This window comes from Aquarana catesbeiana, linkage group LG07 (genome assembly GCF_042186555.1).
Source record: "Aquarana catesbeiana isolate 2022-GZ linkage group LG07, ASM4218655v1, whole genome shotgun sequence".
Classification (NCBI taxonomy): domain Eukaryota; kingdom Metazoa; phylum Chordata; class Amphibia; order Anura; family Ranidae; genus Aquarana; species Aquarana catesbeiana.
Window position 1 is genome coordinate 150,346,991 of NC_133330.1, and position 15,985 is coordinate 150,362,975.

The 15,985-nt window shown below is 42.4% G+C and overlaps 1 protein-coding gene across 1 annotated transcript in view; it reads right to left on the reverse strand.

Annotated features, from left to right (window-relative positions):
• The window catches only part of FAM234B (family with sequence similarity 234 member B), a gene marked incomplete in the record, with an annotated part of 274,001 nt that overhangs the window by 179,729 nt on the left and 78,287 nt on the right, over window positions 1-15,985 (reverse strand). The window contains 1 exon segment of the mRNA XM_073592718.1: window positions 7,733-7,863. Coding sequence (XP_073448819.1) covers window positions 7,733-7,863 — 131 coding nt within the window.

Here is a 15,985-nt window from a genome sequence, read left to right on the forward strand (position 1 = left end):
GACTACGAGCAGAGCTGAGAAGAGCCGAGGCCGGCTCTGTGTATCTTGGCAGCGGCGCCATATTTAAACCGCAAATGATACTGACAAGGCTGCAAATGACACTGACAAGGCTGCAAATGACACTGCCAAGGCTGCAAATGACACTGCCAGGGCTGCAAATGACACTGCCAGGGCTGCAAATGACACTGCCAGGGCTGCAAATGACACTGATAAGGCTGCATTGATGGGCATGTAAGTTTTTTCCCTTAAAATTTCCTCTCAACTTGGGGTGCGTGTTATACGCCGATAAATACGGTATCTTGTGACAGACTATGCATGACTGAGAGAAATCAGGCTAAAGTAACTGCAGCCATTTTATCTGGTAATCAAGAGGTACCATAAGTCAATAGATGACTTATGACAACAATGAAATTCTCAGGTAGAGCTAGAACACGGTAAAGAAAATCATAGTGAAAAGGGTGGTTTAATACAACAGAAAAACTTTCAATATGATATAGGGGAAATATTATAAGAATGCTTTTTAAAGAGAACTGGTCAGAAATGAGCATTTGTGAGAATCTCATACCTTTCAGTGTTGTCAGAACACAGCCTAATGGCCCGTACACACGATCCGAAAATTGGATGAAAAATACCGCTTTTGACGCAATCGTGCGATAATCGGATCATTAGTACAGAGCTTTCGAGAGACGATCACGACAATTCATCCGATATTATTCGATCGGACAAGTAAGAAAATTTTCCTCGTACGATACCAGATCGTATGATTTTCGTTTAGTCAGTACAGTTGATGTCTAAAAATACATTACGACACATGACATCACTTCCGATTTTTTTTCTATCGTATGAGAATTTTCATGACTTTAGTATCCTATTCAATTTCTACTTGCGACTATTAAGCGAAAAAAGTCACACGATCTGTTGTACGATATTCGGATCATGTGTACGGGCCATTAGACTGGCCATACCCGAGTCATTTTTTATATTCAACCAGCAGATAAACAAAAGAAAATGACTTGATTCCCCAATCCACAAACTCAATGTGGGTGGGGGAATCCCTCCTACTGAGCTTTTATATTCTGACAGTGGGGAGACATCCCTATAGTCTGAATACACTGATCAGCACCGCTGGCGGCTCTGATCGAGAGAAAATAAGAAAATGTTCTAGTCTGGCCATACATGGATCAAAATTCAGCCTATCCCTGCTGAAATGGCCAAGTCTCAGTGTCAGGCTATAGAGTGCCCAAGGCTGACACTGAAAGGATATGTTCACCTTTTAGAAAAAAATAAAATAAATAAATGCACTTTTTTTGCAGGTAAAAAAAAAAAAAAAAAAAATGTGCATTTATATATTTTTTTTTTGAAGCCTGTAAAGCATCGCTGGTGCCATGCAGGTCTCCTTCATATCTGTCAGTATATCTGTGTACCTGCACGAGCAGGCAGATACACGGACAGGAAGAAATCAATGAACTACCACGGTGCTCCACAGCGCTGTGGTAGTTCACTGAGAACTACAAGCCAACAACCGCAAAGGATGTCACGACTTGTAGTTTATTCACACACTGAATGATGTGGCAGTGTGGACAAAGCTTATTTTAAAATGTGACTGCTAGTACAGGGAACTTCTTCCCGTACTGCTGCCACAGACGGGGGCAGCGGCTGCAGCATTGGTAACATGTTACATTTTCCACCCTAAAAACGGGTGGAACATGTAACATGTTCCTAATGGTGAACTTATCTTTTAAAGCACTGTACAGGCTGCTGGAGGACAGAAAAAACTTTTGAATAAAAAGCTTTTCATTTTCCTTCATGTAGTCGTTAGAGTTAATTTCTTAAATAATTGAGCGTTATCTGTAATGAATAGACAAAATAGGCATCCTTAGGTTACATTCACACCGGCAATTAGGGTCAGTGTGAATAGCAGAGGCAGGAAACAGAAATTCCTACTGTGGCTCTCAGCGGTTAGATGCAGCTGCCAGCCCCATGCGCTATAATGACAGGTCTCTGGTAGCATTTTGCGTCTCTGCATAACCAGAGATTACCTGCACCTTTGAATTTTCTCATTGCTGTTGAAGACAAACGTTGATTTGACCCCACTATCAATTAGAAAAATCAAACGATTGAAATTCAGAAAATTCTACTAGTGTGTGGCCAGCCTAAAGGAGTTGTAAAGGCAGAAGGGTTTATTTTAATGCATAGAATGAAAAAACCTTCTGTGTGTAGCAGCCTCCCCAGCACCCCCCTAATGCTTACCTGAGCCCCATCTCTCTCCAGCGATTGGCTGAAACACAGCAGCGGTGCCATTGGCTCAGGATCAGGAGAGAGATTTGAATGGCAGCTCTGTGTCTGAATGGACATACAGAGCTGCAGCTCGGCTCGGTTGCCCCCATAGCAAGCTGCCAGGAGCAGCGAAGAGGGACCCGAGAAGAGGAGGATCCAGGCTGCCATGTGCAAAACCACTGCGCAGAACAAGTATGTATAACATGTTTGTTATTTTTATTTATTTTTTTTAAATGAAACTTTACACTCACTTTAAAGTTCTGCTTTGAAAGGGACAGGATACCAGTAAATCATTTAAAAATCAAGTAATCTAAAAAATAAGGCTGCATTTTTATAAAATGGCGACTGGTTACTGACTGGTTCTCTTTAACCACCTCTGCCCGCAGTATAGTTAATTGACAGTGGGTGGGATCCTCTCTCGTTCTGGGACACCCAGGGACTTGCCGCGACCCCAATCTCCCTAAACAACCGATGACAGTTGATCACATGTAAACACGGAAGTGCTGGTAATCGGCTCTCCCCACAGAGTAAGGAGAGGAGAGCCGATCAGCAGCATCTCCACACAGTGGAGACTGTACAGATAATCAGGGCGCTGATCATCAGTACCCTGATGATCAGTGCAGCCCCAACAGTGCCCAGCAGTGCTGCCCATCAGTGCCCAAAATTGATGCCAATCTGTGTCCATTAGTGATGCAAGTCAGTGTGGCCTTTCAGTGCTTGCTCATCAGTGCCGCCCATCAATGCCGCCTATCATTGCCCATAAGTGCTGCTTATCAGTGCCAACTATCAGTTCCGCATATCGGTGTCACCTATCAGTGCGGCATATTAGTGCCTCCTCATCAACGCCCATCAATGAAGGAGAAAAATTACTTATTATCTAAATTTTCTGATAAACTTTTTTTTTTCAAACTTTTTTTTTTTTAGCAAAAAAAAATAAAAAATTAAAAACCCAGCGGTTATTAAATACCACCAAAAGAAAGCTATATATTTGTGTGAAAGAAAAACGATAAAAATTCAATTTGGGTACAGTGCTGAATGACTGCGCAATTGTCATTCAAAGTGTGACAGCGCTGAAAGCAGAAAATTGGCCTGGGCAGGAAGGGGGTAAAAATGCCCAGTATTGAAGAGGTTAAATAATAAATAAATATAAATGTCACTCGATAAATGTTATATCTAATAAAATCTATCAAGCAGCTATGTTTTGTCCTTTATGTATTTGGAACAATCAAAGTCGTTAACTTTTAAATTCACCTCTTTTAGTTAATGGATTCTTATCTGACTGGTTCTCAATTTGTAATGGGACAAGACATGGCTGCCACCTTTGATTTTCATACTAACAATGGAGCCCTTCCTCAGATGAGTCTAGTGGGACCCTTTTATCCGTGGGTTTTGGGTAGTGGGCAAGGAAAATAAAGTAGCAGTTTATGCGGATAATGTTCTACTATTCCTAAGCGAACCCCAGACACCCCAATGACAGCCTTGGCAGAGTTTTCAAAAGGTATCTAACTTAAAATCCATTATGCAAAATCGCATGTGCAGAATGTGGGTCTATCGTGGGTGGAAATTGGGTCTTGCAAGCACAATTTTTCTTTCACCCGGAATCCTGACACGCTTGCTTACCTGGGCATGAAACTCAGTGGACCCCTGCCGATTTGTATGCATGGAATTTTGTGCCCCTTCTACAATGCGTTTGTAAAGATCTTCGGACTTGGGACCTTAGAATGCTGTCCTGGTTTGGGAGGGCCGCAGCCTTTAAGATGAATGTCTTACCATGCATATTATATGTGATGCAAATAATCCCTGTGGCCATTCCCTAGGCGTTTTTCTCTTGCCTGCACAAGGCCTTTCGAAGTTCCCTTTGGAGCTCCAAAACCCCATGGATCAGTCTTGCTTATTTGTCTCTTCCTAAATATAAAAGGTGGGGTGGGACTTCAATTGATATTTTTGAATATCCGGGCCACACACCTGGCTAGAGTGGTGGATTGGCATATGTCTTGTAAGAAAAGGGTGGGCTTGGAGCAGGTGTTTGTAGAAGCCCCTCTGCTCTTTTTACCATGGACTAGAACATGTCATTGGAAGTCTATTTTACCCGATTACCCACTGCTTTGGACGACTATGCAACTTTCGGGAAGCATGCTCTGCCTATGGGATCTCCTCTACTGCATGCCCCTCACACCGCTCAGACAAAACCCAGACTTTGAGCCTGGTATGTCCAAGACATTTTTGAAAGACAGTTGGCCGGATTCCCCCCCACTGGCATGTTATTTCTTCCATAGGCAGAAAATCCTTGACAGAACTGTTTTACAGGCTCACTTCCCAGAAGTCACTGTTTCCCTTTGGTCCTACTTTCAAATTTGTCATTATTTATAATCTTCTGCCTGTAAACAGACCTGTGACTGACCTCTTATGCCTTTCAAGGTCATTTGCTTCGGGCACTCTCCGCAGAGGCATCTGGTCTCTGACCTATACGCAATTCTATTTGCTGAAAATCACCTTGCTATGGTCCTCACCTGGGTAGTACACTGAATGAGGACTGGGAATGTGTCAATACGATTGTTCATAAGAGTTCCCTCAATGTTAATGTCCAAGAAAACGCTTACAAAATACATACCAGATGGTGTCCACTCTTCACAAAATGTCATCATTCATTCCAGAATGCTGCTGGCGCTGTCAACTTTTCCCCATATATGGTGGTCCTGTGCAGGGCTGTCCCACTTCTGGTCACAGGTACATGCTTATGTTGATCAGGTGACTGGTTACTGCTCTGGACTTCACGTTCAAACAATACCTTCTCCATTGGAACCAAAAAAACATTGCGGACCTACGCTAAATCTCTGATTAATGCAGCAAGGATATGTATACCAACTTATTGGAGGAGAGAGACACACTCGCCAACGGTTCGAGAGTGGTTCCAGAGACTGAATAAAATAGGAGGAAATTAAGGAATTTTATACATAAAGCACAGGATATACAGTTGTGCTCGTAAGTTTACATACCCTGGCAGAATGTAATGATATCTTGGCCACTTTTCAGAGAATATGAATGACAAACACAAAAACTTTTCTTTCGCTCATGGTTAGTGTTTGGCTGAAACCATTTATGATCAATCAACTGTGTTTACACTTTTTAAATCATAATGAAAACAGAAACTACCCAAAAGACCCTGATCAAAAGTTTACATACCCCAGTTCTTAATACCGTGTATTGCCCCTATTAACATCAATGACAGCATTGTGGATGAGGCTCTTTATCTTCTCAGATGGTAAAGCTGCCCATTCCTCTTTGCAAAAAGCCTCCAGTTCCTGTAAATTCTTGGGCTGTCTTGCATGAACTGCACGTTTGAGATCTCCCCAGAGTGGCTCAATGATATTGAGGTCAGGAGACTGAGATGGCCACTCCAGAACCTTCACTTTATTCTGCTGTAGCCAATGGCAGGTCGACTTGGCCTTGTGTTTTGGATCATTGTCATGTTGGAATGTCCAAGTACGTCCCATGCGCAGCTTCCTGACTGATGAATGCAAATGTTCCTCCAGTATTTTTTGATAACATACTGCATTCATCTTGCCAACAATTTTTACCACATTTCCTGTGACTTTGTAGCTCACACATTCCCAAAACATCAGCGATCCACCTCCGTGTTTCACAGTAAGAATGGTGTACTCTTCATCATAGGCCTTGTTGACTCCTTTCCAAATGTAGCGTTTATGGTTGTGGCCAAAAAGCTCAATTTTGGTCTCATCACTCTAAATGACTGTGTCAGAATATTTGAGGCTGGTCTCTGTGCTGTTTGGCATATTGTAAGTGGGATACTTTGTGGCATTTGCGTAGTAATGGCTTTCTTCTGGCGACTCAACCATGCAGCCCATCTTTCTTCAAGTGTCTCCTTATTGTGAATCATGAAACAGCCACACCACATGTTTTCAGAGAGTCCTGTACTTCACCTGAAGTTATTTGTGGGCTCTTCTTTGCATCCCGAACAATTTTTCTGGCAGTGGTGGCTGAAATTTTAGTTGGTCTACCTGACCGTGGTTTGGTTTCAACAGAACCCCTCATTTTCCACTTCTTGATTTGATTTTGAACACTGCCGATTGGCATTTTCTATTCCTTGGATATCTTTTTGTATCCCTTTCCTGTTTTATACAGTTCAACTACCTTTTCCCACAGAGCCTTTGACAATTCTTTTGCTTTCCCCATGACTCAGAATCCAGAAACGTCAGTGCAGCACTGTATGTAAGATGCAAGGGTCTGTCAGGAGTCCAAAAACTCATTGACCTTTTATACACACACACTAATTACAAGCAAACAGATCACAGGTGAGGATGGTTACCTTTAATAGCCATTCAAACTCCTCTGTGTCAACTTGTGTGGATGTTATCAGGCCAAAATCACCAGGGTATGTAAACTTTTGATCAGGGTCATTGTGGTAGTTTCTGTTGTCATTATGATTTAAAAAGAGTAAACACAGTTGATTGATAATAAATGGCTTCAGCCAAACACAAACCATGAGTGAAAGAAATGTTTTTGTGTTATTCATATTCTCAGAAAAATGGCCAAGAAATCAAATTCTGCCAGGGTATGTAAACTTATGAGCACAACTGTAATATCCTCCTTTACGAAAAACTTGGCCTTGATGGACTCACTTTAAGACCACTGCTCAGTATATGCAGGTCATGTCTCCAAGGACTAGAAGGTACTGCTTTTAGGGCATAATAGTGCGTAGCCAATGTAGAACAGGTTTAAGCATACACTCACTACACCTCAGCCAATGGTAAAACTTTGTGTGGTGTTTTTTCCGGGACAGGCAAAAGTCTTTTGGGGGGGGACCAAGGTAAGCCTTACCACTCTCATTCGTCTCACCCCCCTCCCCCTTTCCGGTTCTACACCTTTAACCTTACTGTTTCCTCTTCCACCTTCCCCTCTCTCTTCCCTCTCCTAACACCCCCTCCTCCATCTTTTTTTATTCTCTTTCTCCTGCTCTTCCTGTCCTGCTCCCTGCTGAGTGAACTCAGACCCAGAGGAATGGCGTGGAGAGGTGAATAAGTGGAAAGTTGGATTGGAAGCATTGAGTTGAGCCAGAGCAGAGAAGGAGCCTTAGCATCTGAACTTAGTATAGGTTTTGGGTATGAACTCCATTCTGATGGTACTGAGCTACCCAGTCCATTTAGCATCTGGGATCACTCTATATGACTTAGGTGGAGAGGTGGAGGGGTGTGCGCTAAAGAGTTTTGGGCTCAGAAGGTTTACCCTCTTTTCACTCCGGGGTTGTGATTTTGTCTTATTGTATTGCTTGTACGTACTGAATTGTTATCCTTGGTTTGGGTTACAGACTGGTAACCCCGTCTTTCTTTTTCTGTTGTATATACATTTATTTTTATGATAATCTCAATAAAACTCTTATGGAACAAAAAACATTTAAAATCACAGTATCTTGTTTGCTTCGTTAGAAGTTTCTTACTTGACTTTCTCCAACGGTGAGAACTAATAAGTCACTGGTATTATCCTCATCCAGATCTGGCAAAACAACAGCAGGTGCTGCCATAGTTTCAAGAGATACATGGGTTGGATCCATGGTCCATATGGTTGACCCTTCAAAAGACAAACAGCAGTAGGTGTTATGAGAACAATCCTGTTATACATTTAAATTCTCCTATTCCACTAAAGTTTCCAAAGAAGAGTCTGATGCTAGCACTGTATAGCTCTGTGTACAATCCTTATGTTGCACTGGCTGGATCTATGACCTATAGTCCCAAACACAGACTATACTGTAACGCTTTATAAAAAAAGGAGTTTTTAAAACCGCTTACCTGTAAAATCCTTTTCTTTGAAGTACATCAGGGGACACAGAGCCATAGTAGTTACTATGTGGGTTATAGGCCACCTTCAGGTGATGGACAGCACGCCCTAAATTAAAAAGTGCACTCCCTATATAACCCCTCCCACTACTGGGAGTACCTCAGTTTTGTAGCAAAGCAATACACGTGTATACCAAGAAGGGAGGGACCTCTGTGTCCCCTGATGTACTTCAAAGAAAAGGATTTTACAGGTAAGCCGTTTTAAAAAATCCTATTTTCTTTTCATACATCAGGGGACACAGAGCCATAGTAGTTACTATGTGAGATGTCCCATAGCAATGCTAACTGAAGGGAGGGAGACACAATTGTAGGGCACCAAGAGACTAGAAGACTCATATTGCAGCCTGCAGTACACTGTGGCCAAAGGCGAGATCCTCATAAGCTTTTACATCTACTTGATAGAATCTGGTAAATGTATGGATTGAAGACCAAGTTACCGCCTTGCAGATCTGAGTCATAGCTTAGTAATGCACTGCCCAAGAGGCACTAACAGCCCTGGTGGAGTACTCTTTAATATGAAAAGGAGGAATTTTCCTCTTTAAACCATAAGTTTGAACAGATCACTTGTAACTATGTAACCCATTTAGAAATCGTAGATTTCGATTTTACCTCTCCTCTTTTAGGACCTTCTGGAAACACAAACAAAACATCCGTTTTATGAATCTGAGCAGTCACTTTCAATAGACCTTGACTGCTCTCACCACCTCAAGAGAATGTAGTGACCTTTCTTCCACAGAAACCAGGTTCTGGAAAAAAATGAAGGCAGAACAATATCCTGGTTTAAATGAAAACCCAATACTACCTTCGGTAGGAATTCAGGATGAGGTAGCAATACAACCTCATCCTTATGAACAACCAATATGGCTCTTTACAAGAAAGAGCAGCCAACTCTGATACTCTTCTTGCAGAAGATATGGCGATCAAGAAAATTATTTTTCCCCCATCAAGAGAACCAAGGGAATATCTCCATATTGGCTCAAAAGGCTGCTTCTGTAAGCCGACAGGACTAAAATTAAGTCCCAATGGTTCAGGGGTGACCAAACTGGAGGATTAATCCGCGTTACCCCATAAATAAATTTACGAACCAGAGATTGAGAAGCAAGTGGACATTGAAAAGAAAGACCGATAAGGCTGACATCTGGCCTTTGATAGTACTCAAGGCCAGCTTTATTTTTAATCCTATCTGTAGGAATTCAAGGATCCTACCTATGACATATTTCCTGGGGTGCCAATCCCTGGATTCACACCAGGAGACATATGCCTTCCAGACTCATTAGTATATGACACTGGAGGCTGGCTTCCTAGCAGTAACCAAAGTAGAAACTACTGAAGCTGACAGCTCACGGTCTTATTTTAGAATGTGGGTCTCAATAGCCGAACCGTTAAACTTAGCATTTGTAAGGAAGGATGGAATACCGGACCTTCTGGCCACAGTGGTAGGGACCAAGGGTCCCCTACCACCATCCTTATGATCTCGGAAAACCAAGATCTTCTGGGCCACAAGAATCACCTCCTTCCCTTCTTGCTTGATCCTGCGAAGAAGGCGCAGAAGGAGAAGAGGAGGGAAGCATAGATCAGTCAAAACTGATCCCATGGAAATACCAAGGCATCTGTTTCGTATGCTATCGGATCACTTGTCCTTGACACAAAGTTGTAGATCTTGTTGTTGAACCCGGACGCCAATAGGCCCACGTCCAGAACTCCCCATCCTTGGCATACTGACAGAACGATGCCGGGGTGAAGAACCATTCTCCCGGAAACAATAGTTGGCGACTTAAGTAGTCCGCCTCCCAATTCTCCATTCCTGGAATGAAAATTGCTGCTAGACAAGGAATGTTGCTTTCTGCCCAAGACAGAAAAAATAATTAATCTCTTTCTGGGCCGCACGACTTCTCGTGCCCCCTTTGTGATGGATATAAACCACCGCTGTGGAATTGTCGGATTGGATCCTGACAGGACAATTTTATAGTCTGAGCGTCCAGGCCTCCAGCGCCAAGCGTACTGCCCGAATCTTATAGAATATTGATGGGCAAGGTCATCTCTGATCTGGACAATGTCCCTCGGACAGACGCTTCTTCCAGGACTGCTCCCCAGCCCAAAGGGCTGGCATCTGTTACCACTTTCTAGGTAACCGGTAGAAAAGCTCTTCCTTTTTGAGGATTCTTGGATATCAACCATAAATTGTGGCTCTGACGCACTTTGTCGGATAAACGCAACGGGAAGTTCAGAGTTTGGATCTTCTTGTTCCAAGTTGACAGGATACTGTTTTGCAGCAGTCTTGAATGGAACTGCGTATAAGGAACGGTCTCGAAGAAGCCACCATCTTTCCCAATAAAAACATGAAAAGATAAATAGAAGGATTTTTCTTTGTTTTGACCCACTGAATCAGTTCCTTTAAGGAACCAATTCTTTCCTGGGATAAAAATACCCCTTAGTGGGCTGTATCTATAATCATCCCTAAGTACTGCAATCTCCTTGATGGTTTTAAGGAGGATCTTACTACCCAAGTATTCCAGGTAGCTGACTGCGGTAACCAGACCTTGGTTTAAAACAGGCTACCGATTGACCAATCAAGAGTAGATCGTCTAAGTAGGCTAATATCGTTATACTTTGAGCCCTTAACCTGGCTAAAGGAGGAGCCAGGATCTTGATACAAACTTGAAGTGCAGTAGCTAGCCCAAAAAGGTAGAGCTATAAACTGGAAATGAAGATTTTCTACCTCGAAGCGTTGAAATTTCTGGTGAGCGGGGAAGATCGGCACATGGAGATAAGCATCCTTGATGTCGATAGACGCCAGAAGTTCTCCCCCTTGTAGGAAGGAGACTACTGATCGGATAAATTCCATGCGAAGAGAAAGATTTCTTTTTCTCTGAATCCTTAGGAACGTTTGATTTGAGAAAAAACGAGGAGACGGGAACTCTTGGAACTCCAGATTGGAGCTATTGAGGAAGTCCCTCATTCATCTTCCTCTCAGATCCATGAGAACTGCAGAAGAATTCCCCCTATTGAGCTAGCGGGGCGCCTCCTGATAAGGAGGATACAGTTCCTCCCCAAGACCTCTTTGTGTCCCTGGGATTAACCCTGAGGATTACCTACTGAACCTGATGGCGGAAGCCATCGTGACTGCCTGGAGGCTGATGCCCCTGGCACAAAAGGAGCTTTACTTAAATGGAAAAAAGGGGGTACTTTTCCCACTAGAATTTCTTTGGATGAATATTCCAAACAACCTCAATTAGCTGTTCTACCACAAAAGGAAGACTAGCCAGGAGTTTCTGCATGGTGAAAGGAAGTTTATCCTCCGCTTATGTGCGTTCCTGCACTCATGTGTTCAGCAACAATGTGACAGAACCGTGTATAGCACCTGGTATTCCCAGGCTGTACAGGTACCAGGTACAAACCGCCATAGGCATCTCAGCTGTTGTCTGTTTGACTAGTTTATAAGCCAGCACCTGCCTGAGAACCTTGTGGAAGTTGTACAAAAGGAACTCACAAGCCATTATTGCAAGCATAAAGCTGCCATAATTCTGGGCCTGCTGAGCAGGGTCCTAGAACACCTGGTAAACTGGCCTCACAACGATTAAGCAATTACTGTCAGCCAGGCTGCTCAATCTGCCAGAGAAAAAAGTTTGTGTTTTTTTTTGTTTTTTTTTTTTAAAACAGGAATTCCAACTTTATTCGTCGGATGCCTAAGCATTTGAATACTGTATGCCGAATAACAGCTCTTAGTGAATTTCCTCCACCATAGGATAAAGTGTAAAAACTTAACTAGGAGGAAAATACCATTTATCTGGGAAATCTTCTCAGATACAAAAAAGGCTTTTCCAACAATAAATGGACAGGAAAAAATCATGCACAGTCTGAGGAGGCTTTAACGAACCCAAACACCTAGTTAAGGGAGCATAAATGTGGAGTGGACCATTCAGCAAGATATTGAAACCAGCTGGTTCTCCCACATTTGACACCTCAGAAGAGGAGTCATCAGCCTCATCATGCTCCCCTGAGGGGATTGGTCTTCTCCCGCCCCTAGTTCCCCCGTTTGAGGGTCCTGGGCAATGAAAGAGAATCTGTGCGATTAAAGTCGCTAAACTTTTTCTTTTTTTTTTTTTTAAAAACCCATCATGGCTGAGGGAAAAAAGAACCTTTGGTAAAATACACAGGGGCTGCAGTGTTGAAAACAATTGTAAACATTTCGTGCCCCTGATGCTCACTCTAACCAGTCACTCCCTCTCAGGGGAGGATGCCATGTGTAGAGATGAGTAGGCTTACCAGAGCTAGAGGGGGACTCCTTTAGCTCTATTTCTGGGGGTGTTTTAACACTCCTTCTGACCTTAGCCCGATGCACACAGCAAAGGTACCATCAGAAGAAATCTCATGCACTGCTTGAGCGATAGTCCAGCTCTGCTGCTGTTTATCAATGTCCAGCCTGATGCAATAGTAAATGGGCCAAAGGAATGCCTGTGTCACCAACCTCTAACGCCACTTTGCTCCTGTGTCCCTCCACAGCTGCAACAATAGATATGGTGCCTTTAAATCATGCCTCCTCGTGTTTGGACGTCTAAGGACGCCAACACTGCGCTTATCCCCCCCTGCGTTAGCCACGGCTTTCCCATTACCTCTTTTTTTTTTTTTTTTTTGAAGAAAATTCAAAGGGATTTCTTAGAAAACTCCACTTACCTTTCCCCGCCAGTGTTTTTCTGTGGTAAACCAACAGACCCAATCTCCACCCTTCACCGTGGGTTCCGTTAAACCTTCAGGAGCTGGGGACCCTAGAGGGAACCCGCTATAGCACCCTGCCAGTAAAACTTTATGGCCTTACTACCAAAAGTACTGGATCCCATGGTTCAGCTCTCTATAAAGAGAAGCATTCACAGACAAAACCTCGTTTCTTCGGATACGAGGCCCGGGTACCATTCAATTTGGCCCAAAAAAAGACACTTTGAATGGATCCGGTCAGCATGGCTAGCCCCAGCAAGGATTGCTCCAGTGGAGCTCAGCACAGCGCATCTTTACTCATGACCAACACCTTAGACACTGGCGAAAAAACTGAGGTACTCCCAGTAGTGGGAGGGGTTATATAGGGAGTGCACTTTTTAATTTAGGGCGTGCCAGTGTCCATCACCTGAAGGTGGCCTATAACCCACATAGTAACTACTATGGCTCTGTGTCCCCTGATGTATGAAAAGAAAGCATTCCTGTGCAACTCCTGTGTGTTTCTATGTGATTCACTGGCTCCCAAGCAATGCATCTGCAATATGTGCTTTTGGGTGTTAAGAATATATTGGAACCCACAGCAGATCACAAAGGCATTGTATTTTGAGCGCAGTGTGGGAAACTTGCACAGAACGTGCCTTTCCCGCACTGCGTTCTGGTGTGAAACGGCCCTAAAACAACCCTGGGGCTAGGATAAACAACAAATTAGTGTAAAGAAAATGTTAAATTCTGCAAGAGAAACTGAAAACTTCCAAGTTTTGGATATATGTTTATATCCAATATATGTATATAGCGCACAATTATTTGGTATATTCCTGCCCAACTGTATTGCTGAGATGCAACATGGTTTCCTTTTTTTTTACGGAAATGTGTGGAAAAAAAACCTACAGGCAACATAATAAACTTTAGAACAGCTTTGGAAACATGCCCAGTGTATGCTTGTGTCTGTTTACTCACTACAGCAACACGGATACTGAGCCACTAATCAATTCTTTCTTTGAGTTTTCCTTCAACTAACTTTCAACAACAGAAACTTTGGCGAGATAACCAAGAGGGGGCAATAGGATCCTAAAGATCCAAAACTAGAGAACAGACTCACAAGAGGAACTCCTGGCACTCAGCCAGCAAGGTAAGCCCATTTTTGCATACATTTGAGGGTTCAGCATTTCCTATGTGTGGTAGGTATTTTAGGATAAGGGCAATTTTCTCCCCTTGAATAGAAGACTTGATTGATGGTTTTATTTGTTTAGGTTGTCTGTCAATTGTTAGATTTTTGATGTTCAAAAAGGACATTTCAGGAACTACACAGACCAAAAGTACTACATAGGATGGTAGTTTGACTGACAGGTCAATTTAAGGTGGACAGGGAACCACAAGGGGTAACCAGGTTACCAAGTCTAAGCAGTCACAGAACAGGGTCAGCCTGAAGGACCATGTAGATCAAACAGCAGCAGCATATATAGCCAAGCCCCATGAACCCTGGACTACCCATCCATTAAGCGTATGAACTGTGTGGACAAAAGGTGACAGAAAATGCAATGTTAGATCTAAAGGTTGCTTTGATGTCAATTTATCCCAAAAAAGTATGGTACAATATGGGTCAAAGTAGTCGATACCAATACATGGTAGGCAGTTAGAAGTGGCTGAAGAAAAGCCAAACCACGTCAGTGTGACTGAATTATTCCTTCAAACTGCTGATAAAATCATGAACTTGTGGACAGAGGCGGAAGTAAGTGCTAGGAACAATTTGATAAATATGAGAGTCAACATCCTCTACTTAAAAAAAAACACACCCAGATGGTAAATACAACTATAGTAGCAAGCACATAGCATTAGACGTCAAAGGGAAGAAAACTGATGAATGGGATGGCACAACCACAACACTTGCTTCAGTAAGGATATACCCCATAAGGGTGCAAAATATCCATGATGCTGGGCGTAACCTGGATGGTATGGTCCAATGGTACATTTCTTTCACTCCCTGTGACATGCAACTTATATGACTAAATGCCAAACCCCAATAAGAAGCCACAGAAGTTCCTTATGAAGTTGAATACAGTCCTTATCATTTAAAGGTGCTCCTGGGATGATACAGACAGGATTTTAAAAGGCAGCATGTGTTAACACCCATCAAGCTGTTGAAGTTAGGGATGCCTTATGTAGGATACATTATCAAAAATTGGAGGTAGTGATTATCTGCTTGAAATGGCCAACATCCCTCTAATGTATGAAAACACTGTTTTTCCCTAGGGGTGGGACTTTAAAGGCACAGGAGTGTAACAAATATTGTGAAATTCAAATTTAAATGGTATAAAAAAAAAAAGTACATCTAGTAAGACAAATATATATAAAAGCAATTCAAGCTAAAAGCGCTGAGCTAACACACAAAGGGGTAGCAAAATGAATCATGTATCTATAATATAAAATCTAGAAGATAAAGAACGTATTATACATATGTTATACATTAGATGGCAGGGAATGAGGCAGTTGTTGAAATGATACTCACAATGCCCACAGTTCCATGAATCACAATCAGTCAGCACATGAGAACAGTAAAAAGATATGATTGACCACAGAGAGCCATAGGCTCAGCATATACACCCAGAGAAAAACAGTGGATACAAAAAAAAAAATGAGAGTCTCCGGACCTTGAACAGGAAACCATAATCATGTATACTGGGACCAGATGGCATCCCTGAGGGGGGGAAAGAGGGGTATACAGTATTTTATAAGTATATTACTAAGACATGTCCATATATAAAAAAAAAAATGCAAAGATATATGAGCCAAACTTATTTTGCTTCCACATGTACACATACCTATGATAAAAGTGGGTAAACATAAATGGAGGTTTCCACTGGATATTTGATAGAGGGTTGCATGATAACCTCTAATTGGTGATATATTTGGTGGGCCAGGCACTCATCAACTGAATTCTGCCTGAGAATCACTGATGGGAGAGAAAGGAAAGATACAAGATAGGTATGTATTAGGTAATGATGTCTATGTGATATAGTATTATAGTGACCAAGTGTAAACAGATGAAAAGCATAAGACCACATACCTGTAAAGCTTCCAAGTCCTGATATAATTACAGAAATTCGTATGGAGCTATGAAAAACAGCCCACTGAAATCCCAGTGCTAC